The sequence below is a fragment of the Zonotrichia leucophrys genome, chromosome 1, assembly GCF_028769735.1.
Source record: "Zonotrichia leucophrys gambelii isolate GWCS_2022_RI chromosome 1, RI_Zleu_2.0, whole genome shotgun sequence".
Taxonomy (NCBI): domain Eukaryota; kingdom Metazoa; phylum Chordata; class Aves; order Passeriformes; family Passerellidae; genus Zonotrichia; species Zonotrichia leucophrys.
The window spans coordinates 41,552,868-41,579,288 of NC_088169.1; the positions used below are offsets into that span (position 1 = coordinate 41,552,868).

Genomic DNA, 26,421 nt, shown 5'->3' on the forward strand with positions numbered 1-26,421 from the left:
GGTTTCTCACCCTTCTGATAGGAGAGGGGAATGCCATCATATAATTCCCCTTCACATCTTTTCTATTGTAATTGCATCTTCCAGACTTAAAGATGCCAAAGCACATCCACATATCGTGCTCACATCCACATATTGTGCTCACAACTTTCTTCCAGCTGGCTGCTGGATGAAGCGCACTGACTAGGGACAGAATCTGGACAAAGGAAGTTTGCTTAAATATAAAGTTAATGAGAAACTTTATAAAGGTTTTTAAGATTTTATTTCTGACAATAAGTTTTCTTGCACACCCCTAAATCTGAGTGCACCCATACTTTAGGAACATCTCCTATAATTTTCAAAGAATCTTTTCTCTAGTCATTGATTAGGAAAGATCCACCCTAAGAATCAATCTGCTGAACTGGGCCAGAGCTCCTCAAAGTGGGATGTGGTGCTTTTTATTTCTCTTGCCCTCCTGCTCCAAAGTTCTTTTCCTCACCCGCCTTTTCTTCTTTTAATCTGTCTGTGATTTAATTGGAGTAAAAGACTACATCTCCTCCTGTGGATCTGCAACTACAGAAGCAATCAGAAACAGCATCTTTAAAAGACAGATGCTGCAGTCTTCTGCTTGGCAGTTCTCCAAGTGGCCAATAAAACACTTTCCTATGCCAACCTAAGCCAGAAGCTGCAAAGTAAGGGGTCAAATATTAAAATATAGAATCTTTTCCTTTTAATCTTCCAATTGGATTGTAAGCAGTCCTGCAGAGAAGGACTTGGGGATACTGGTAGAAGCTGGACAAGAGCCAGCACTGTGCTCTTGCAGCCCAGAAAGGCACTTGTCTCTTGGCCTGCATAAAAAGAACCTGTCCAACAGGCTGAGGGAAGTGATTCTTCTCCTTGCAAGACCCCACCTGGGCACTGCATCTTGCTTTGGGACTCTCAAAAAAAGGACATGGACCTGGTGGAGTGACGCCAGAGGAGGGCCACCAAAGTGACCAGAGGGCTGGAGCACCTCATCTGTCAGGAAAGGCTGGGAGAACTGGGGTTGCTCAGCCTGGAGAAGAGAAGGCTCCAGGGAAACCTTACTGCAGGCTTTCAAACTTAAACAGGAGCTTAAAAGAAAGATAGAGAGACCCCTTTTTACCAGCAGTAGTGATGTGGTAGCAACAGAACAAGAGGTAACAGCTGTAACTAGAAGAGGGCAGATTTAGAGTGGGTTTGAAGTAACGAGGGTGGTGAGCCATCACAGGTGTGACAGGGAACAGGCTGCCCAGAGGGGTGAAGGTCCAAACCTTCAAACATTCACAGTCAGGTTGGATGGGGCTTGGAGCAACCTCATCATGTAGAAGGTGACCCTGTCCATGGCAGGGGGTTGGACTAGGTCATCTCTTAAAATCCATTGCAACCCAAAACATTTCATGGTTCTGCTATTCCATAGTCTTACATTTGCCAGATCATCTCTAGACCTTAACAGGGCATTGAATTTTTTTGTGAGGTACACAAACATTGTGGCAATGAGAACCACAAAAAATCCACACCGAAATTAATAGCATCTAGTAAACAGAGCCTGGGACTCTAAATGAACAACCAGGCTAAGAAAAAATATTGATTAATGTCTTAGGAAGTGAGTATCATCTATCCATTTCACCGAATGAGACAGGACTGGGGATGGGAGGGTGTTAAGAGAGTAGAGAGAAACATACAAGTGATTATGCAGCCAGAGATTGTATCATACTGCCCATGCTCAAGGGAACAAAGGGGTAAATATGTAAAAATATACCACCTCAATTACGGTATTTCTTAAGCATGATGTCAATTTAAAATATGTTTATAATTAGCAGTGCTGTGTTTCTATCATCAAAGCAGATTAACAAGGAATTTAGAAACATCTTGAATCATTTCATATAATTCATTATATTACTATTCAAGCAGGTAGAAGACAAAAATACGATCACTGTATTATTCCACTTCACTTTTATCAGCATTTTATTCTTTCATTTTAAAAAATCCTCAAATGTTACCTATAAAAAACCAGAGTTTTTATTAAGAGTTCCTGTTTGAATATATTAGGCTTCAATTAATTTGCATATGCAAACATCCCCACTACTGTAATGATCCAGCATTAAAGGAAAACAAGCACTTTGCCTGAGGAACATTTATGTACTTACAGATGTGTACAAAACTAAACTCACTGTGCCTGTGTTTCTCCACAGAGACAGATGCAGCCTCCACTGGTAAGGCACTCAGAGTATAAACAGAGAAACTGATTTCAAAATGTTGAAACATTTCAACACACAATGCTGCTTCTTAGGCAGTTTCTTTCCTTCTGACCATATTCCAGCTTTTCCAAAACACATCAAAGATATTTAAAAAAGAAAGAAATTAACTCTAGATGTCACAAAAGACATGGAATTCAGAATTCCATGTCTGTAGTTAAATCACACATCTTGGATATATAATGTGACCCTGAACTCATGAGGCATCAGTAATATGTACCTTGTACAAATAGAAATTAATACAGTCCTAGAAAAGTTCAATTTCTGAGGATACAATAGAAGAACAATCATTTCTCTGCCTACATATATACTACTATTAATATTTAAGACCACTTGAAAAGTAACTGGGCATGCAAAGTCATTTTTACTCAACACAGTGGTTCTTAGAAGACATTCAGGGTCAAATAAAATATGATTGTTTAAATGCAGGCAACCACTCCTGTTTCAGGCCTCCTAAGGTAACATTCCCTCTTCCTCGGTCTCCAGGTTTTTCTTGGAAATACAGCAGGAGTAGACAAATGTGCATCTTCATCTCACCCACCAGCCAGTTCTAAGTGCTTACTGTACCCTAAGGGAACCAGAACTGCCAGCTAGGGGACATGGGGAATATCTTAAACAAAAAGCCTTTCCACAATACAGCCAATGCCTGCCTTCAGCTCTGAAAATGGAGTCCCTTGCTGAAGTTTGGCACCCACACTTTTTAGTCACTTTGAAAGAATGTTAGTTTGAAAAAGTTTGCAATTCCAGTCACTTAATTCTTTAAGCTATTTGGTTTTGATCTCCTGCATCTGGGTTTTCTTCCTTGCTTGGTGCTTCCATTATTTAGTTTATTCCCTTAAGTGATGGACTCTGTTTTCCCCTGAAGCACATTCTGCTGTCCCATCTCAATCCCTCAACTGCCTTAATACTTATAAAAAGTTACGTGTAACAGGCCATTATCAGTGAGCAAGTATACCTGACTCATTCCACATACAAAATAAATAACACTTTTTAAAAACCTACATCATTCCTGCTCACAGTCATTGAGGCACACATATATTGTAAAGCTGGCTGCCTTAGTAATGCAAAACAATGACAAATAAGTAGTTTTTTAAAAGGCTAAACATTACAGCAACTGCGAAAATCAGTACTGATTTTAAGGGCAATAACTATTCACTCTTACTTCTTAGCTTCAACAAAATAATCTTCCTGACCTTTAATGCAAATCTGAAGATGTTTATTCATTTCCATAAACATTTGTACCGAAAATTGTTAGCTCTTGAAATCATAATGCTATTCTTCGTGGTGCAAAGGGTACATTACCATGAACACTAGTGCATCCTGCATTAAAAAAAACAAAAACTACTGTTCAATATTTTGCTTTTTATAATCCTTAAAATTTCAGAAAAGCTATCTCATTAGCTAGCAGCTCAACAGTGATTTATTTCCTGCTGTATTCCATAAATAATGTCCAGCCACAGAGAACAGAAGAAAGTGATCTGACAGCTAGTTTAAAAAATAGATCAAACACATTTTATACAATTAGCTACAAGAAGAATATAATTACTGCTGTTATAAATCAACTAGACCTTTGAATAGTAGATGCAAAACTTTCTCTGAAAAATTACTGATTCAAATAAAAAAAATTGTAGAAGGATACAACACTTCATGTGGACTTTCAGCTATGCCATTCTAGCAGAATGCTGTTCCATGTTTTACAATTATAAGATTAAAAAAAAATTAACCTGGAGTATTATAGTAAATATTAAAAAAAACCTATCTGAAATCTGTAGCAGTCAAGCAAAATACCATTTTCCTTTCTTTCCAATGCAAATAAAAGATGGACTAAGCTCCCTTCCTATTCACCGTGTTTGTCACTTACAGAAATTACTGTACTGGGGAGGGCAGAAGATTTTGGTGCCAATAGCAAAAAAAAAAAAAAGTCATTCTGGGTAGATTGAAGGACTCACAATTTCAGATAAGGAAGAATTTTAAGATATTTCAAACAGCGGCACTGAGGCCAGAAGTGCCTCGTATGCCATACTCTTATTTGTTAAAGATTATCTTGCTGTAAATATCACCTGAAAGTCAGAGAAATCTGAGCCACTACCTATTTTAGTGAAATGCTGAAAGCAGTCTAACACTGCCAGTTGCCACTTAGCAACTCAACAAAACATCTTAAACGAGAGATAACACTGCCTAAAAACTGTAAAAATCAAAATAGCTGATAATTTCAGATCCTACTTGAAAGGATAAAGTTCTGGAAGAGTTACCAAATAATCTGAAGTCTGTGGTTCTGTGATATCTCTGAACTAGTTAGCTGAGTTTTTTAAGAAGGGAGGATAAACAGATCTTTTCTTAAAAGTAAGCAAGTCATTTTGATTAACTGGCAAATAATTTCTGGATCACTTGATGAAGATTCCTACTAGAAAGTGAGTATACCTCATACTGTATTAAGGAAATCCCCACATTTCTTTATTTGAGAAAAGTTTTCTTTCACTGGCATCACTGGTGGAGATCTCAGGGTGGCCCCTGAATCTTCGTAGCACAAACTCTAAGTATAGTTAGTGGGACTGGTCTCAGATGAAGCATTTGTGTCAAGCAGGTAGAACACAAAAATACTGTATTATTCATTGCATCACTGTGAAATACTGAGATCAGTGAAACAAGCAATAAACCACTTAGGACTGCTCAGTGAGCTGACCTCCCTATTTATAACTATTTCTCAATGGCAGCACAGGAATATGGGAAGCTATAGATAAGCATTCACTCCATCTTCTGAAACAAGGATGCTGCTGACATCATGACTTTAAATCTTATGCAACTATGGATAGTAGCATTGTCTGCTGTAAGAAGGACCTAAAATAAAAACAAACAAATCAATAAACCACTCTCTTTTAAGGAAAACATTTTTCCCTTTCATCCAAGAGCCAGAAGATGCAAATGCAGGATATATTATTTGATAGGACTGCCCAACATATGTGACTGAATTGCCAAAGCAGGCACCAGGGACACTTATGCAATTGTAAATAAAACTCTGTGTGCGCTGGGGGAACAGTTTGCCTACAGGGTAGGCAATAACAAAAAGACACATTTAGCATTTCCTAAATTAGACCAGATGAACTTGAGAGTTTCATTTACCCATGTCTATAAACATAAAAGGCTCTCAAATCCATATAAATCAGAATTTTTGTTTTTCTCAGCTTGTCAGCACTGAAAAACTGGTCTCTGAACAGCAAGCAAATGTGTTAAAATAGTTATTCTCAATACGTTGGTAACTGCAGTCCTCTTTCCAAGATGATATGCCTAGGTGTGTCTTCAAAAATTAACATCAAATAATCTGTAATAAGGCTAATCTGAAATAAGGGAATCATTCTCAAGCTTAAACAAAATTAAGTCCGACAATAAAGTGGGATGTAAAGCCGCATGTAGGGTCTGCATAAGTAGAGTATGATGTAATTAAGTTTACACCTACCAAGCTTATCAGTTAACTGCACATTTTATCAATTCCTCAAGAAATTAACAGAAAAGCAGTTGTTGAAGAAGCATTAGACAGTCATACCATCAGCTGCAGGTACAAAATTTGCTTCTATTAATGTCAAATAAAGTTTTATAGCTTCATTATGCCATTATTATTTACAGCCAAAGCAGTCATTAATGATGGTGCTACATACTGCAGTGAAGAAAAGGAAATAAAACAAGGGATTGCTCACCTGAGTTCCCAAGAAGAACAAGGAAGCCCTGTACTATCACTGCAGCTCTGGAGCTGCTTTTCCATCTGCCCCTCCTTTGCTGCTCTCCCCACAGGCACTTCAGCCTGAGAGGCACACAGTAGCAAACAGTATTTGAACAATAATATTAAATCCTGTGTCTAGAGAGCGGGACTAGAGAAGTACCTTGGCCCTTTCTCCCCACTCCCTTCTCTACACTCAGGAGCCAGTCACTGTTAAGTAAGAAAATAATAATCTACTCTGATTTTAATAGGGCCAAAACCACTCTTGACCTACTTTCAACAGAAAAAAAGCGGAATGAGGTGTCATTAGCTTAAAATTTCTTCCTACGCACTTCCAAATATTAAGGACATTTTTTGTAACAAGTTCTTCTCCACAATACACATCTTACCTCTTCTTCTAAAATATGTCCACACATATGTACAGAAACAACATAAGGAGAGCAAGGAATATGAGCTGACATAATTGGAATAAAATACCACCTTGATTCTTCTGATCAGAGTTACAAAGGAAAAAAAGAGGTCACTTAATAACTGTAGAGAATGTGAAGTCACTGTCATTGGGGGAATACTGAGAGTAAACAAACACTATTTTCCTGAGTGTAACTGACATAAATGGTCGAGGACAAGCCTCTGTGGCAAGCACACAGGAAAACAGAAGCATGCCAAACTCACGCTTAATATTATGCTAAAACCATTCAAATTCATGTTCATCCTTTACAGAATTTGATGTTTTCACTATTTCATGAGGTTACAGTTTACAGTACACCATAAAACTCCCTGCAATTCAGAAAATGCCACATGGCAAAGACTAAACCGGCAGGAATGAGATGGTAAAGAAAGGAGATGTCTTCCCTAAACACTGAGCACTCAGCCATTAAAAATATAGTAAAGAAACACACATATGACAGATAGGGACAGATGGCAAGTAGGGAAGCTACAGGGCAGCTAAGACTGACAGTGTTCTTGACAGCTTCAGAAAGCAAAACCACAGTCAAGCATCAAAAGGTGACTGAGTAAAGATATTTTCTCAGGGACTCTGAGGAAAAATTCCAATATGGAAAATGCAGATTGTCTCAAGCTGGGGAATCACTGCAAGGGAAGAATGAACAGGGTTTGAAAGAAGGACTAAGGAAAAGCCAGCACACTTGAACAACATGAAGCAAGCAGTAATTTGTTTTCCAGCCTTGTACATAATTCTTCTTGAGCCTGAGGTTCTCCTGAGTTTATCTGGTCAGGTTTGCTGCATTTGTTTTAACCAAGTTTTTAGATTCAGGGATTGAAAAGTTCAGTCCCTTAATAGTTATGCTAAATATATTTAGCATATATATTTGGATATATTTACACTAAATATAAAAAGGGAAATATGGATGCATATAGAAAGTAATTCCAACTAAAGGCACTGTCTGATTCATAGTCCTAAACTGTATTTCTGAAGGAAAAAAAAAAAATCATTTTTTTAAAAGGCTTGTAGTTGAAGATTTAAAATTACATTTTCAAGAGCCAGTGTGGTTTATCTTAAAAATGCCAAATGAAGGTAAAGAATTTCTTTGCTTTATACATATTTAAGAACTCACAGGTAGTATTTCTAAGCATTGCTACCATATGTACCTGTGCTAACAACTGTACCACTAAATAAAAAGCTGTCAGACTTTGCAGATTCAGAACTTCAGCTGAAAGGGATTTACCATAGCAGATGTATCTAAGCACATCTTTTTATGCACAAGTACTTTTCATTCCAACATCTCATCAAGCCAAAAATGCCTTTTCATTATGGAAAGGATTAAAAGGTGCATATACATGCAGCTCACAGGAACCTCACACAAAGTTTACTGTACTCCATGATGATTACTTTGATTCAATGGATTTATAATCCATCTACTGCAGTGCAAATGCCTGCATGAGTCTCAGTCTGAGTGCTATACGGGCAATTAAGACCAAGAAACTTGAAGATGATATGATAAACCAAGTACCTGTAAAGGCATGAAAAAACTGGGGCATGCAGAAACTTGTTGTCTCCTTACCTCAAGAGTTTGTGTTTTATTCAGGCAAGTTACAAGGATTTCACATCTACTATTTAAAAACTTTTTCTCTATCAATGATTCTCAAAATGATCACTCTACTACAAGGAGTCCCTTAATGTACAACTTTTGAATAGGCAACTGCTAAGAGTTCAAGGATTTGAGTTATTTCCAAAACCAGGAAAAACATACCAGGCTCACCTATTCTCAGTTTTAAAAGCTGGGAAGAGCAGTTCCAACAATCTCCATTACACTTCATTGCCAAACTACAAATATCCTTCAGTTTCTCCTCTCCACTCACACCCAGTTCTGAAAGGCCCCAGTCTCTCAGAAACACCCACAGCCTTACTGACATTTGCTCTGATTCCACCACTGCAGTCCACCTAAGGTTACAACACAGCCCATCCCATGTCCATTTTTCCTCACCAGTCCTCCTTCACACAAGCCAAAAAAAAAAAAAAAAAAAAGGATGCCTCCTCTGTGCCTTCCAAATCTTCTAATTACCATGTCAAATTCAGAATTCCTGTCCTGAGGTTTCCCATATTTCTAACCATGCCATTATCCTTAACTTTTTCTCAGAACTTTTCCTAACCTAGGTGTGTCTGATAATCAACTCTTCCAACCCAATTTGTCAATTTTTTCTGTATCTCCCAAGTCACAATAAACAAATAAGCCAAGAAACAAATCAATCATTTGTCACTCAGGGTTCCATTTGAAAATACTGAATTCCACTTAGATTTTGGACTACCAAGGCTAACATCCTGGTTTCAGTGTACAATACAAACACTTAAAGCCTCATTGCCAGCAATAGCAAAAAAAAAAAAAATCCCAAAAACAACCCCAAACCAAAGACATAAAGAGTTAGAGTGAGAGCAGCAGGAGAAACAACACTCAGCTCAGATATGAAATCTTTTTTTACACAACCACCTTCAGTTCCACACTGAAAAGCCCCAAATGAGACACTTGGCTTACTACCATTGCTGCACAAGCAGAGATAAAACTAGTTAGTTTACAGCATGAATTTCTGCACAACTTCCAGTCACATCTTTGCAACACTGTCTTAAAGCATGAACAGTGACTGAGAGCATTTTACTGTTGGAGAAGAACATAGGCCACTAATCAGTTCTAAATAAAACTTAAAAAAAAAAAAAAAGGCTGAGTCTGCTCTAAGAGCTTTTCAGTAACAAGACACTGTTGCTGAACTTGTCATTTAAGAGATTCTTCTTCTCAAACAGCATTCCAAATCTAGAAGACTAATCTTAAGTGTTGCAAAAAAAATCCACTACAAGACCTAAGAAAAAAATTTTAGTTCTTCATTTGGAATCTTTTCTTAAGATTGTGACCAGAAAAAGGGTTGAGAGCAGAAAAACTCCACACAAAGTAAACACAGTTACCATTTTTATCTAAAGCATACTAAAACCACTCAGCTTCCTTTGCAGACATGTTTTTAATCCCTCTCTAGAGCCTACAATGTTGCCATCTTATTGCAAAGCTCCCATACCTTCTCCTTGATTTCCTCACAGCACTGACGACTCCTTCACAACACAGCCAACAAACACCATCTCTCCCCTCACCCAGCTAACCCACTCTATTGTAGCACTCATCTTCATTGGACACAGCTGTGGCCCATTAAGGGCAGGTTTGTTCCTAATCTTTGGTGGTTGGCACAGCTGCAACTCCTCAAGGGTGAGACTGCCTTCTGCACTATCTTTATTTCCTTACATTCTACCCTGCCACACTACAACATTATTCAGGCATGATTTTCTATTACAAAAGTCACGTGGGCTTCCCACTATGCTGTACTAGCAACTGTCTGCTAATTCTACTTCCTGTAATAATTTCTCCTAGTTTTCCCATTGCAGACGCTAAGCTTATTGATAAGCAGTAGGAGTATTTAAAATTACTTTCAAATTGTTCAAATGCCAAGTTTTAAGCACAGGGACATATCTATATTTACTGGTTTGGTTGCTTAATTCCTGGGCTCTTCTCAATACCATCTAGTTTGGAAACTGGCACTTCTAAAAACCATCTGCTTTATGTCTCTTTTTTCATCCCTCCTTTTTCTAAGCTTGTTCCATAATTGCTTCTACCAACTCTTCAGTTTGAAGAGAGATCCTTTGATACATCCTCCATAATGAAAGGTTCCAGTTCAGAACTTCTTTAAGCTCAAAAATGAACTTGGATACAAGAGGTAAGACAACAGCTTCTTTTTTGATACAGCTTTATTTCTAGAGGATAGAAGGAGAGATCATCTATTAGCCCTATGCAATCTCCAGTGGGCTTCTTGTTCACAGTGTGTTTCAAAAAGATTACTTTTATACCTCCTGCAAATTGTTCCTCAAATACCTTTCTTAGCTGAATGTATGCATTCTTACCTTATACTGCCAGAAATTTATGAAGCTTTGTATTTTGCTCTTGCAGACAAAACTTAACTTTTAAAAAATGGTGAAAACTGCTTTGTGTAACCACCTTTTACCCTGCTGTTTAACTATGCTATGCCAGTTTATTTTTGGACTTACTATCTTTGATAGGTGCATGCATTTCCTCCAACACTCCACATGGCATCTTCAAGTAGTTTCCATGCCACGTACAAGGATTCTACTTTCATAAATTGTCTTTAATATGGTTTTTAATTTTAAATCATTTTCTCTAGAAATACAAAACCCACAAAGCAGGGGATTTTCAGAGATGGAGGTAGATGATCCTGCAAGAAACGTAAACACATTTCACAGAATGACAGTAACACTGTGAACCAGATCCTGCACACAATGGTCAGAAGCACACACAAAACTGCTTCTCCCTCTTCTGGTTTGCAGACTAACTGCTCCATGAAACACTCACTAACTGTGTCCAGCAATTCAGTCTCCACATCAATCATTGACTCAGCCACTGCTACTGCCATGCAGGCACCAGGCTGACCAGGGAGCAGTACAACCAAACCAGGAGGTTAGAACAGAATGAATGAAAGGGCACCAAAGAGAATGAAGGGGAAGAGAACAGCCACACAAAAAAGTCAGCTTGTGTGCATTTACACACCACATTGCTCATGGGGCACCAGGATTTGGAGGAACATACATGATTTTTCATGAGCTGCTGTTTCTCTTAATTTCAAACCCTTGATTATAGAGAAAAAAAATAAGAATTCAGATACTAGATGTGAATTCAAGAAGTAGGAGGCAAACAAATCTGTATTAAAAGATAATGAGAAAGCATGTGCTAACTGCTTAAAATTAGCTCTCAAAAATTTGAAGCTAAAATTTGACTACTGAGATTGAACAAGTCACTGCAGAGCAAATACACCTGCTGAAAATTAGCTTGCTAGAGCAGTGTGCTTTCCTGTGTCTTGTTGCAAACAGATGTTCTATTTGGATTTCCTTGCATATTGCTTCTCTCATTAAATCTCTTTTTCCTCTATTTAACCCAGGGCTATCCCCCCCTCTACTTGTACCTAAGTTCTCTTTACTTCATACATTTCCAGTTCCATCATACCATCACCTTTTCTCCCCAGGTTACAGGAGCTTTCACACCTCCCTCCTTTGCCTCCGCGGCAGGGGACAAAGCCAGGGCCCATCTGCCTTCCTTCACCTGCTGGGAAGGACTCCCCTTGATGCCTCAGGTTTTACCTTTTACGGTTTCACATTCTGTACTGCATTAGTGTGTAATTCTGAGCTCCATATGAGGGGATAGTAAGCTCTCTTCATGGAGTAGGTGGACAAAATAATTCCTCCTCTCACTGGGGACCAAGGACAAATGATCCAGATCTCAGACCGAAGAGCATAAACAATGGCAGAATGAAGAAAACAAGAAGGATGGGACTTCATGTGCTGGAGCTGTCATTGGACAATAACTCCAATATGTTAATGGACTAGAACTTATAAAAGTATGAGACCCCGTGACCAGTCGAACATTTGGTGACCATTTTTGGGTTCACCTGGGCTGTAGCCCTGGCTGGCTCTTGTGCTGCCCAAGGTGGATCCATTGAGGCCTCCTAATAAATACCTACTTTATTCTTTAGCTCCGTCTAGTCTCTGTTCCAGGTCAGCCTTCACTCCTTCACTAAGAGAGCTTACTATCCCCTAAAGTAAAGCTCAGAACCACACACTAAAGCAGTACAGACTCTGAAAAATATAAAAGCTAAAACCTGAGGCATCACCCTGTTCCTACCTCAGGATGAAACTGGTGTCTCACACTGCAGAGCTGGGGTTTAGTACTGCCATCAGACAGTCAGTGGTAAAACACAGTATTTTTCTGCCAACACTGTCAACGCTAAGCTTAAATACCTTCTTCTCCAAGTCACTGCAAAAGTAAAAGACTGAGCCATGTGTTACCGAGACAACTTGCAATTGTTTCATGCTTTATCCTAGGACAAACTAGGAACCCAAATCAAAAGGAAGCAATTATAAAAGCCCTGTGAGCAGCAGCTTAAGTGAAAAGACAGAAACACAGAGTTACACAAAAATGCATCTTTTCAATCCCCTGGCTTTTCAGGTAGGAAGAAAAGACATTTATTTTTTTCTTATCTGTTTCTGTGTACTGCTAGGAAAAGAGAGAACAATAAAAGAAAGAATTTAGGATAGATTAAACTGGTCAGTTCTGGTAACTCCTGCAAAGCCAAACAGCTAAAAGTCCCTTTGAACTTTGACAGGGCAGACAAGCCCAAGAGCTGATTCAAGCCTGCAGCTTGCCGGACACTGAGCAGAGAGGAGCACTACTCCAACCACCTCATTCTGTATGCACAGCAAGCAGGTACAAAGCAAATGTGATGTGAGTCACACAAGAAAAACATAGAAAACAAAGGCAAAAGAGCTGGCAAGATAGAAAGGACAGCAATGTGGGAGAGTGGGCAACATCAGGCTGCCAAGAAGGTAAATCAGAAGTGTAGAATGTGACCTGAATAATACAAGAAGTAGTAGGCATCTTTACAGAAAAAAAAAAAAAAGGTAAAAATAAAAAAGTGATTGTGAAAAATAAATCTTTCATATTCTCCATGTCCTTTTAAGCTCTTCTGCTATCCATATATACAGTACAAAGAGAAAATTCTTTAGGCATATAGTATAAATTTACTTCCTGAAAGGATACACAACTTGCAATTTGGCTTAAAATATCAATGCAACTCCAACGACCCTCTTGCTAATGAAGACTTCCCAATTCACCTTTTTTTTGGTATTTTGTTTGGGTTTATGCTTAATATTTTCATTGAAACTGTGTGAAAATTTTCTGGAATACAAGTAGCAGAGCACGAAAGAAGAATGATAAACTTCTGGCATCCCCACTGCTCTCCTAATCAAAGCCACAGTTCTGTGTGGCAGCACTTAAGCTTCCCAGTCAACCTGTAAGTCAGATGCAGTCCATCAGTTTTCCTATTACTCTACTGCAAGGCCCAGCAGCCATTTAGATGGCTGGTACTGACCCATATCACAGTGGGATTCTTTATCCCATTGTCAGGTATCTGGCAATTTAATCAAAATGAAAAGAGGTATAGCCTGATAAAAAGTAATCTGCACAAGTCAGAGGCAGTGCTGCAAAACTCAGCATACATTTACATGGTTGTGGAGAGCAAAACAAAGACTTTGCTGAAGAAGGAAACGGGTCAGAGAAGGCCTGAGCTGTTTGGGAAAAGTAATTTCAGTTACTCCCTTCATTCAGACAACTAAATTCTCAGTTTGGAGGAAATAATTTCAATGTGCGTTTTCAGGCCTTAAAAGCCTGACAAAAAGACATGACCACTTTAGCATAATTGAGCTGAAGCTTGGGACACAAGTCTGTCTTGAAAACAGGGACTTTAAACCTTTACTTCATGTAAGTGAAGTGTTAAGCAGTAAAAAATAAAGATGCACATACAAACTAACTATTCACATCTTCTGAACCTTTTCTGCTTGGCACTGTAAAGCCTTTATAATCCACTTTAAATAAATGCAAAATTCTTTGCCTATATATTTGCTGCTCCATTTTTTTTCTGGATTCTGTATTTGCCTACAGAAGCTTTGACACTTGCACAATAAAATCTTACATATATTGACAGTTCAATACAATAATTCAGGGGGAAAAAGGCAAAACTTATGTTCTTTCATTACAAACTCAGAGAAGCTCTCATGTTAATACATGAGAAAGTTTTACACTACCACTTAACTGAAATCATCTTAATAACATTAGCACTGTAGATGGAAGTTAGAGCTCTGAAGAACACCATCTTCAGTATGAATATGAAAAAATGTAAAAATGGTAGCTTTTTGGATAAAAATAATTCAAATAGAAATGGTTGATGCAACACACCCTGAAATAGACTGCCTCTTATTTACTGAACTGCTACTCAAGTTCTAATTTACCTACTAAAATCAATTTAATAAGAAAAAGGTACCTTCCTAGTCACCAGAGAAACATATCATTCTTACAAGAAATGTACAAAGCAACATATTTTTTGTAACACATGCTTAATGCCAACTTTACACTGGATGTAATGGATGCATCACAGCCCATGTAAATATTTATTGCTGTAATAAGTTGTTTCTTCCAACAAACTAATGTAACGTCCACTGTGAAAAAAAATCATTGCATATATCCATCATTTATTTAATAAATATAGCTTCTGAGACTGTTCCAGGGATTGTCAAATTGAGGAACAAGGAACAGTTAAAATACTTACTTCAACACCTTCTCATGTAGCTTCATCTTCTCCATTGTAATCTTTCTTCCCAATTTCCAAAAATAAAAACCAAACAGTACACAAACTACACAAAATCCAACTGGTGGCTGATAACTTGTGGTGTCACTCAAGAACTGGCTGAGTGATGCCAATGGTGTTTAAAACTCTCTATTAATGACCTGGATGGTAGGACAGAGTCTACCAGGTCAGAGTCTACCAGTCAGGAGGTTAAGGGGTAATCCCACACTGGAGAACTGTGTTGATGGGAAACCCATGAAGAGCCACCATGGTAAGTGATTTACTGTAAGGGTGGTAGGACTGACAAGCTGTGGACTATCTCTGAAAGTTTTCATGGCCAGATTGGACAGAGCTTTGAACAACCTGCTCTAGTGGAAGGTGTCCCTGACCATGGCAGGCAGATTGGAGCCAGATGATCTTTGATATCCCTTCCAACCCAAACCATTTTATGATTCCATGATTCTAAGTAAAAGAAAAAACTCATTCCTGTGGTGAAGTAACACACAAGACAGGCTGGGCATGGAGGGGACACAGCTCTGCAGAAATAGATCTGGGGCTCCTGGTGGATACTGTGGAGTGCACCCTTGGGAAGTGAAGCAGGCAAACCAAGGATTGAGCTCTGTTGGCAACTAAGCAGGCTGGGCTAAGTCACTTCCCCTCACTCCACCTTTCAGCACCTGGATTGGTGTGTCTGATTTTGAGCTCCCCAGTAAATGGCAGAGCTTGGTACAGTGGGAACTGCCAGCAGAGGGCCACCAAGGCGATGAAGGGGCTAGGACACATGACACATGAAGAGTCGCCAAGTGAGGCTTGTTCTGTCTGGGGACAAGGCAGCAAACCAGACAGGTCTCATTACTCTATTCAGTTTTCATCTGGGAATAAATAGAAAAGTCATCACCTGACTCTTTTTCAACGCACACAGCAGTAAGAGAGGAAGAAACCAAAGCAATTTGTAAAATGGAACATTCTAGCTGAAGAGAAAAGCTCTTTTCCCCATGAGGGTGGCCAAGCACTGCAATAAGCTGCTCAGAGACCCTGTGGCACCACCATCCCTGGAGTTACTCAAAATTTCCATGCATATCTTAGAACAGCCTGCCCTAGTTAGACTGATTTTAAGCAGGGGTTTGAGCTACATGACTGCCAGAGGTCCCTTCCTACGTAATTCTATAATAAATCCAAATGATGTGTAATAGAAAACAACATAAAATATTTCATTGAGTTACTCTTCTCATCTGAACCTTGTTAAGTCAGCAACAGAAATGACCCAGCTTTAGCCTGACAGAGGCGTTTCTGGCATGGAAACAAAGGTTTTGCAGTTACAGAAGTTATTCATCACTTACACTGGGAACTTCTTGGAAAATAATGGTCCTACTCCTATCACTAAAAATTAAAGTCTAGTTAAAGGATGAAAACAACACCTGACAAGTCTGCTGTTAGGGATTTACACTGCTGGAGCTAAGATGCTTAATTTACTATTTGGCTCTTTTATTACAACACTTATCAAAAAAAAAATAACTATGTAAAACAGGAGCTCAAACTACCTAGTACTCGAAGTTTTTCATGACCTCTGTATCTTTCTCTTCCAGCAAGTATAAAAGGAACACATGGAGAGCTTTAAACCCTAAACAATTTGTATTGGAAAAAAATAACTTTCAAATTGCATAATTTTGATCCTTCCTTGACCTTGCAAGACTGCAGAGTTATTTCTGCTCCCTGCTCTCTCCAGACTTCACTCTCACTTGAGGCTCACAACTTATACCTACACTGCTTCTCCTCTTTCTTCTCTTCCTTGGAGGAGCTCCTCAAGCAAACACCATCATTTGCTATTCCTCCTCTTCCCAGTCTCAGACAGAGCCTGTGTGCAAAGATACATGGAATTAAAGAAAAAATTGCAAGTAGACACTTTCAAGTATGCAAATACACGAACACTGAGAAACAAATGTATTTGCTATTTAAACAAAAGCCAGCTTACAAATCAAATGGAAATCTGCAAGTCAGCAAGTTCTTTACATTGAGATCATTAGAATTTAGATGAGAAATAAGAAAAATCTGTATTTTTCATTAGTGCTTTTTGAAGCGCTTTATTTCACTGACCTTTCTATTTAATTTATTTGCAGAAAGTAACTGGTCTCACAGATGCCAGCTCCTCCACACACATCCCCTGAAGGGAGCATTTCCTTCCTGTATCAAAGAGCACCATGTGCCAAGAGTTCTCATCAACATCAAGCTACTTCACAGAACAAGAAATATACTCTCGAGTCAATTATGAATATCATGGTTTGTTCCGTCCTCTGGAAACTGAACTTGCATCTGCTCATTGCTTTCCCCATCCCAACATTATTCTTCATGTGGCATTCAAAGTTCATCCAGTACTAAGCCAGTTAGGCCAGTATGTTTGCCATTTCCATTGAGTTTTTAAACACTTAGAGCCACAGTCCACCCTGCATGACCCTGTCACTTCCACAACTGACATATAACTATACTAGTGTATTAGTACATGTAACTGTACCACATTTACATCAAGCATTTTCTAACAGATTACCAATTAATAAAGAAAAAAAAAATGGGGGTTACGACGCTAAGTTTAAACACTTTTTTCTAAGATGACTTTAAGCTGTGGGCCACACTCCAGATCTATTTAGAAGTACACATAAGACCACCTAAGTGTAAGCTTCACAGCAAAATCAAAATCCTAATAGGCCCTATCACTACAAGAACCCATTTTACACCTTTTCAGTCAATACATATTGAGATCTCAAGCACTGATCATGTAACAGACCATAAGTACTTCAAGAGTTATTGATTTTGCTACTCTAGCAATTTCTCTCAAAGAAGATTCATGCCATCTCAAACAAAATCCCAAAATACTTCTGTTAAGTTTTTCCCCTTAAAATAGTAGTTGTTTCAGGGCTGAATAACTGTAATCTAGAGACTGTCCAAATGAGACTCTTAATTCATGTAATTAGCCTCCTACACAGCGTTTAAAACCTTGCTCAGCAATAATAGAGCTTTTAAGGGACTTAAAGTTACCTTCTGAAGCAACTGGGAACATTACAGCATCATAGAAATTCGGGTTATAAATACTTCCAGAGAACAGGCAGGAAGTTGAATGCAATACTAAAAATATTAAAGAATACAGGCTTCCCCTAGCTCTCAGTGGATCTCATTCTGCACAAACAGCAGCAGAGGCTTTACATTATGCATAAGCTCAATTCACTGCCATGGGTTCACCAAACCCTGGGAGGAGATGCTTCACTCTTGCTTACTTAGCAGTTAGGACATTGAAAACTGCCAACACACCTGAAGGGAGAAATCATTCACTTCAACCAAATCTTTACACTTTGCATTCAGCTTCTCTGTGATCACCAGAGCTAAGCTGGCAGAGACTTTTTTCTTCTCCACAAAGAGTTTTCAAAAAAAACCTCCACAAGCAAGCTTACAATTTTATTCCTATTTTTGCCACTGGCTGGGCCTACAGATCTGAGCTCTATCCGTGTAATGGCATTACACTGCAACTTTTCCCATTCAACTTTTCCCATTCACAAAATAACCTTTCCCATTCTGCCTCAAACCAATACATATCCCAATGCTCTGTAAGAATTTAAGCATTGGGATATACCCTACTCAAGAGGATTCTAAATGCGGCAGCTGGTTAACAGAAATTTTAAAAATATCATAACATGAGAAGGTCCAAACAGAGGCTATGTCTTATTACACTGTACAGCCCTAGGGGATGATCCTGCCACTTCCACTCTTTTCTTCTCCCACAGGACTTCTCTGCCTGGCTCCTGCACAAAAAAGATAATAGCTCCTGCATTGTAAACAAAACCTTATTAGACAGGCTATTTTCCAGAAAGAAACATCAGAAAAAGGCAAATTTGTTTGGATAAATCACTAAATTCTCTTCCAGACAACTAGAACTGCAGTACAGCTGATCATTTTCATAGCATGCACCTTCCTGGCTCAAAACTTACTCTGTTCCAGTTATCCATAAATTACAATGACAGATGAGTAAGAACTATCTGTTCCAATCTGAAATAGTGCTGACCACTCTTTTATCATTCCTGGCAATTAACAGTAAACATGAGTTCTAGTCATTTTTCGTAGGCAACCTGCTGAGATTTATAGCAGCATCTTCAAAACTCTGAAGACAAGACTTGGGTGAAAGATTTTTCAGGGTTGTGACAACCTTGATGCAGAAAAGTTCTGGTACATCAATCATTTGTCTGCTATTCTGACAGGAGAAAACTCACAGGTGACACATACAGTGCAAAAGTAGTTAAGGATATTTGCTAGTTGTTGCCACAAGTTCTAGACAAGTTGTCTGTAAACAAATAGAAGAAAAACACAGCATTACAATCTCAATCAATTTGGATCAAAGCAGCCTAATTTCCCTCTAAAATACAGCAATTGGCTTAAAATAGGAACATAAGAAAGAAAATACTTAAAAAAAAAAAGGACAACTTTAAGCAACTCCAATTATTCCCATAAGCCAAAAAAACAAAGGGTCCAGGAAAAAAAATATGATGTGGCAAGGGCAGAACACCCTGGAAAGCAATTCTGAGAGTTATCAAACAAAAGATTTATTACAAAGGGATTTCATTCTATTCTATGTTTGCATGAACAATATGGATGCTGAAAATAAAACCATTTTTACTAAACGTGCCAATGATGAAAAGCTAGGAAGAACAAAAAACTTAAATCAATTTTGCAAATGAAAGAAATTGACAGAAGGGGGAATGAAATCCACAGGGGATGAGCACAAAGCTCCTACAAAAAGACAACGGAAAATATAAGTAATAGTCTATAATAAAATGAATAATGTTTAAATCCCAAGCTGACAGTCAGTGTCAGGAAAATGCAAAATGGTAAATATCAGTGAAGTGTATGACCACAAGCACAACTTTCAGAATAAGTCAAGTAATCTTTTCTGGTCCATTTTGTACTACACCTAAGAGACAAAACACTGTATTCCCACTGAAACACCACTTTTCAAGGAAACAACCGACACAAACCCAAAGAGTAGGCCATTCTTTGTGTTCCTCCAATAAAGATAGAGTGAATTGGATTTGGTTACTATTTAAGCAGGGAAGCTTGAAAGAAGGCATTTTAAGAGCCAAAGTACCCAGAAGGCTGCTGCAGAGAAAACGAGATCTATTTGTTCTTAGGTTCTCAAAAGACAGGAGATGCAATGGGCTTAAAATTGAAGTTAACAAGATTCACACTAGGCACTTGGGGAAGACAACACCACTTTTCAATTTTAAGGACAATGAAACCCTGGAGCAGATTACACTGGAGACAGGTAAGGAAGTAAAAAGCCCGCAGCCAGTAGCAGGACCACAGGAAATTGTTTAGTCTTTGTTGTTCCTTACATTTATTTTAAAAACTGTATATAATTTACAGGCTCATTTCAGTAGAAGATACTAAGGTACAACAGAGAATTTGTGCTTTTCTTTCAGTTTAAATATTTGTGACTTTTTATTCTCTTCTCTCCACTATCTTCCACATAGTCCTGTTTTTCAATTAACACTCTTACATTTCTGTGATGATCAGTTACCACAGCTGCAAAGACCAGAGTCTGTCTTATGTTCTATTATAGCTAGAGCTTAAAAAACGACATAATAGTCAAATAAAGGAATGCAAAAGAAGGAAAAGGAATTCTACTAATATTTCCTATTCAACTTTCTCCATTTCAGGACTCATGGGTTTACTGCTGATTTACACTTCCATAGAAAAATGTAGCATATGGCAAGTTAAAAAGGACAAGGAAATAGAGAGTATAATGGGAAGTGAATTAATGAAAATCAACAGTTTTGAAGACTAAACTGCATTAACAATAAAGCTTATGGGGTTTACACAACTTGAGTGATTTCATGGTTTCATATTAGATAATTAGACAAAACTTACAATAAAATGTTCTTCCAACTGTATAGTTAAAAGATTGCCTTCCTACTTGAATCAAACTTCAAATAAACAATAATAAATAATCATTCATTATACTGCAGGCATCATCAGCAAGGGATAAAAAGTGCCTTGATCAGGACTTGTCAGGTTCTCTCAACCCCTCCTCCACAGAGCAGAGAGACAAAGCAAGCCCTACCTCACACCCAAGGATTACCTGGCAACCTAACAGAGGCAGACAATCCGTTTGGACAATGTTTCTGCAATATTGGATCTGGAACTCTTCTAGTTTTAGACACAGAGTCCCAATTCACAATTCTAGTCTTTCCCTAGCTATCAGTGAATGGAGGAACTGGCCCTCCAGGAGACAATTCAGCAGGTCTCAGACGTGTCTGAGATCATTAAAAGGGCTGCCTGTGTTATTCTATTTCTCCCCACTGTCTGCAGAAGCAGCCTAATGTCCCTCAGACTTGACACCAACCCTTCCCTGGCATACCAGCTTAGACATCTCACACCATTTCTCTTCCATTCTTTCCTCAGGCAGTACTGGCTAGGATTCCACAGTTTCAGCTTCTTGGCACCTCGGAAGGAAAGCCAAGTTCTGGGGATGGAGCTGAACACAAGCACCATGAACTTCAATGGCTTCCTCAGAGGGCAATGCAAACACATAAAACACTGTTACTTTAAGAAGAAATTTAAAAGAATTAAAAAAAAAAATTAAAGGCACTATCCAGATAGCAGCTTTTGTAAAGGTGAAAGCACACATTAGTATGAAAAACTAACAGTCTGGCTCTGTAGACATGTAAACAGGTATTTTAGCAGAAAATCTCACATCCTGAAAATGAAAACATATGCAAACATTTGAAGGAATAAAGTCTACACTTTTTGTCTTGGTTTGGTTGTTTTTTAAAATAATGTTATTCAAAAGAATTACTTTGTTTTCTAACAAAAGAGAGAGTTCTACAACTTCACAGTAGCATCCAATACATTAATAACAAACAACTTTTCATATTGAAGCTGGGACAAGGCACACCATACCATTAAGTCCCATAGAGGTAAAAGTCCATGCTGGCACTTGGACTTAAGTTCAGATTTCTGGAGCACAGCATCAGTTTTTGCCTCATGTTCCATCTTGGGTCCTGACACTTCAAAACTCCAACGTTAGGAAGAGGAAAAACTAAGACAAATTCTTTCAAAACCCTAATTTGATTAAACACACTGTCCATGAAAGGAAAGAACTGAGGAGAGGCTGTGCTTCACAGGTTTTCCAGGACCTTTACCAGACCATCTACTCCTTACCAGCAAGCCAACTTTTCCCCATGAATTCTAATCATAGTTTCTTCATGAAATCTTCTGAAGATCTGCGTTTAAAGGTAGGACTTAATCTAACTTGCACTACTTTTCGCACTCTAAGAAACAAATTTTCACTATCATACACTAAAAACCCTTTATTCCCTCTGCTGTAGTAGAAGACAGACTGCATATACCAGGACCTGAAAGAATAGATTATATTAACACCTGCTAGTGGAGAAACAAACAAAAAATCTGAAATACATAAAACATCTTCACTGCATCAAATATATGGCAAAGGAGATCAAACACCTTGGTACCAAATCCATAAAAGTTTGTCCTGCCGGCCACAAAGAAAATCCACTGTCAGATATTTAACCAATTCAGCCTGGTTTTCTGACACCATAGCTGGAAGGCAGAAAAGTTGAGCTACTCAGGGAAGTCTAGTGCTTCAAATACATTCAGGAGCTTTAAATGAAGACTTGAAAATATTCAGCACACTTCACGTTAGACTCGTATGCCATCTTCTTCCCTATTTTAGGTATTCAGTCTCCATTCAGACATTAAAAAAAATACTGAAATCCATGCCTCTAATAGTACAGCAAAGTAGTTTGGGCTTGATTCCAATTTCACCAGTAGCAAAGACATTCACAGCAGAGATAATCCATACTTTAGGGTTATTTGATTCCTTTTAGAGTTCCTTGAGAAGCAGAAGCCAAGCTACATGGTTAGAATGACAAAACAAAGGGGAAAATGTAAAAGAGTCTCCCACCACAACTTATAAAACAAGAATAAACAAGTATTAAAACGATGCAATAAATTATTCACAGTGCTTTCCTCATTTATGTAAAGACAAATCAAGAAGTGCAATCTTACACACTACCCAAATAATCAATCCACTAATTTAAAAAATCAGTAACAAAAAAAAAAAATCAGAAAACACCGTTTATCTATAATAGCAAAGTATCACTACTTTTTTCAGTCAAAGTAATTACTGACTATGCACTGAACAGCCACAGCCCCTATGACTGGCTGTGTAGTTCAACTTGAAGTTTTAAATTTATCTAATACAAGAATGTTTTTCTGTAATAGTACTGAAGCTATTACTCCAATTTTAATTCCCATTTGTAATCTTTGCAACTGAATTTAGCACTCAGTCGTTTACCTACTAATATTCTTCACGAGAGAAAAAGTGGATTTCACTGGCAGACTATGTATTTTCAGACATTTTTACAAGTATTACTCTTCCTCCTCCCCTCCCTTTTACATTAAGTTTCTTGAATATTCCTTAAAGCTCTACAGCTACCACCTAGTTATTTTGTCCTTGAAGACATTCCCAGCATTTCTCTTCCATCAGCAAATACATACACTTCATATTCAGCTAAATTTTTTTCATAAAACTGTACGAGTTACCTTAACAGTATTCTGCAAGCAGAGCTAAAGTCCCCAACCATCCACAATAAATTTAAATTATTCTGACTGGAGTCTTTCCAAATGCAACTAGCTTTGCCGTATGGGAGGGCCTCTGATGCTCACATGAAATAACCTTCAAATTGTTCAACAACAATAATCAACTCTATTGTCCTGATAAATAAACCCTGTGAAAATGTGCCCATGAATGTCACAGACTATACACGTTAAGTGACAAGATACAAACCACAATGTAGAAGTAATTCTACTGAAAATTTAAAGTTTGTGTACGCATAAAATCAAGATGGATACTAAAATAAATGAACATAATGTAGCTCCCAAACTATTTAACTTTTTTTAAAGGTATTCTTCCTCTATTTCCCTTAATATTTCACAGAGTTGAAGTTACAATTATTAAAGTGCAAAGGTTTAAGCATGAATTCAGCCTTTAACCCCTGAATACATGTCCAAAATCAATCAAATAGAGACAGGTTCTATAGCTAGCCTAAATAATCTGACTGAACAGTGAATAAATCAGAACAAAGACCAAAACTTACTGAATCACCCAGAGGTATCTCTTATCAAGAGAGATCGCCCATCTGACAATTATTCCATGTTTAGAACACGCAAGACCCAACAAAACTACACTATAACCTGCAGAGAGGCAGCACGCACACAGAATTCCCTTTTCCACTGTCATCAGGTCACCAAAGGGACATTCCTAGCGCGATTTTTGCCAGTACAGAGACCACACATGTTCTCCCGACTTTGAGCCTGCAGGGAGAGCGAGTGGCCAGGACGGCACGGAAAGCACAGACCCTGCCCATGTGCCAGCGCGAAACACGGGTACAAAGTGAATTTAGGGGCTTCTGGATACCGCCAACTCCGCTAGTTACAACATCCAGCAGCTGCAGCGATCCATCAGATTCTGCAGAGGCACTCTGCTTGCTGCAGAAGAGCGTAGTGATTTGTAAAAGACAAGTTTCGAGAGGACGGACAGACAGGAGAAACTTGCCGGAGCACGAGCGGAGTTTCTCTCCGCTAACCGCACCAGAGGCAGAATTAGGGGCAAAGCACCGCGGGTAACGCACCGGGAAGGCAAGAGCCCGCAGCACACCCTCCCCCGGAACACCCCGCCGTTTGTTTCCTATTGAGGACGGCAGTGGGCAATTCTCGCCCTGCTGCCAGGGCACCTTCCCAGGGCGCTGGGAAAGGCGGGATCTGGAAAGCAGGCACTGACCTGAGGGTGCGGTTGCCGGCGCAGCCGCGGCGCTCCATGGCGGCGGGCACGCAGCTGGTGAGCTCGGTCCAGTCGGCGTGCAGCCCGCAGCTCCAGCCGGTGGAGAAGCGGGAGAAGAGCCAGGTGTCCTTGTCGCCGCCCGGGCGGTGGCAGGCGCACTTCTTCTGCCCGGCCCGGCAGTAGCAGGGCTGCTCCAGGTGGATGTTGCGCACCAGGTGCCGCCCGAAGGTGGTGCCGCCCGTCTTCTGGATGTGCAGGAAGACGATCACGTCGCGGCCCCGCATGTCGAACCGCACCCGCCGGCACAGCTCCCCCCGGGCGAACGGGAACTTGGCCGCCAGCCGCGGCATCGCCGCCGCCTCCTCCTCCTCCTCCCGCTCCTCCGGGCCCCCCCCGCGGCGGGCGGCGGAGGCCGGCGGGCGGCGGGGGCAGGCGGCGCCGGGGCAGGCGGGCGACACGTACTGGTAGACGATGAGCAGGAAGAGCAGCGCCAGCAGCGGCGGCAGCAGCCACCTGTTGAAGCGCTCGTCCATGGCGGTGCGCGGGGGCAGCGCGGCGCGGGATCAGGCGCTGCCGGCCGCTGCCGGGGCGGCCGCCCCGCTCGGATCCCGCAGCCGAGGGGCGCACGGCTCCCTGCCCGACGGCATGGTCCTGGCAGGCGGGCGACCGCGGCTCGCTCCGCTCAGCCCAGCGCGCAGCGCCGCACCCCGCCCGAGGCGGCCATCCCTTGCCGCTGCCCGCGGCTGTTCCGAGCGCCGTGCCCGGAACGCGCTGCCCGGCGGCGGCCGCACAGCTCCGCTCCCGAGCCCGCTCCGCCGCAACTCCAGCCCAAACACAGCGCCCGGCTCCCGGCGGGGCGCGCCCCGCCCCCGACCGCCGGCCAATCGCGGTCGGGCCGGCCGCACAGCCAGCCAATGGGCGGGCCCAGCACGCCGGCCCTGCCGCCAATGGGAGCGCGCGGCGGCCCGGCGGGGGCGGGGGGAGCGGCCCCGAGCTCCCCTCCAGGTACCGGACCGGGACCTGCCGCGCGCGGGGAGGGGGCGGGAGGCGGCAGCAGCCAATTAGAGAGCGGGGGCGGGGCGCCGGGCAGCCAATGGGAGGGGCCGGGGAGCAGCCAGGTGAGCGGTGTTCCGCTACATCCCTCATTTCCCATCGCTTTCCTGTCGGGAGTAGATGTTAGTTGCTCTTCCCGGTGTCACGTCCGTGATTATAACCCCAAGTGCTTCATGCACAGAGGCAGACAGCGCCGACCACCCCGGAGATTAACTGACTAATTGCAGGGTAGCTGGTACGCGGTGCTGCTGGTTCTTGCGGTCTTCAAACCGTCCCAAACCACGAACCCCCTTCGCAGAACGCTTTCACCTCCCCGAGGCAATAACATCGGTTCCCCAGCAGTGCAGCTGCTCCATTAAAATGTCAAAAGGTTACTTTTCAATCCCTTTTTACAACAATCCCTATTTACAGCAACCCACATCCTGAAACTGTGTTGTTTTCCCTACTAAAATTATCCCTTTTTTTCTTTAATAGACATTCAAATCTTTAGCCGCAGATCACACTCAGCAGAATTTTGCAAAAAAAAAAAAATCCCCACTGTTTTGCCTGAAGTGTGCTCCCTATAATGTTAAAAGTCTTACAAATACTTCATATCTAAAACCAACCTCATAAGGCTCCTGGATTACAATATATTAATATGCAAAGCATTTTGTCTTAGAACTGATTGCACATCTTGCTTATTTAATTCCAGAATGCCTTTATTTACTGAGGGATTAATTAGATATCTGACAGTGCTAAAGCAACTTTTTTGCTTAACTCTAAAGGCAGCTTCACCTCTGCAAGGCTGATAACACAAGAGCAGTGCCTTCCCATGGGACCACTTAACTTTAGAACTTATAAAAATAGACAAATATATTTTAAACTGAAGGTTTTTATATAGAAAC

At 40.3% G+C, this 26,421-nt stretch overlaps 1 protein-coding gene and 2 long non-coding RNA genes across 3 annotated transcripts in view; 1 reads left to right on the forward strand and 2 right to left on the reverse strand.

Moving 5' to 3' along the window:
• LOC135447583 (uncharacterized) overlaps window positions 1–9,523 on the reverse strand; it is a 66,909-nt gene extending 57,386 nt beyond the window's left edge. The window contains exon 1 of the long non-coding RNA XR_010440213.1: window positions 9,484–9,523. This is a non-coding gene — a long non-coding RNA (uncharacterized LOC135447583). The remainder of the gene's footprint in view (window positions 1–9,483) is intronic.
• Window positions 1–25,304, reverse strand: part of HS6ST3 (heparan sulfate 6-O-sulfotransferase 3) — a 279,479-nt gene extending 254,175 nt beyond the window's left edge. The window contains exon 1 of the mRNA XM_064712521.1: window positions 24,485–25,304. Within this exon, the coding sequence (XP_064568591.1) occupies window positions 24,485–25,017 (533 nt within the window). The 5' untranslated portion in view covers window positions 25,018–25,304. The remainder of the gene's footprint in view (window positions 1–24,484) is intronic.
• Window positions 10,057–12,846, forward strand: LOC135447585 (uncharacterized). Its single transcript, XR_010440214.1, has 3 exons — window positions 10,057–10,173; window positions 12,347–12,470; window positions 12,628–12,846. It is a non-coding gene; the product is annotated as an uncharacterized LOC135447585 (long non-coding RNA).
• Window positions 25,305–26,421: the final 1,117 nt, after the last annotated feature.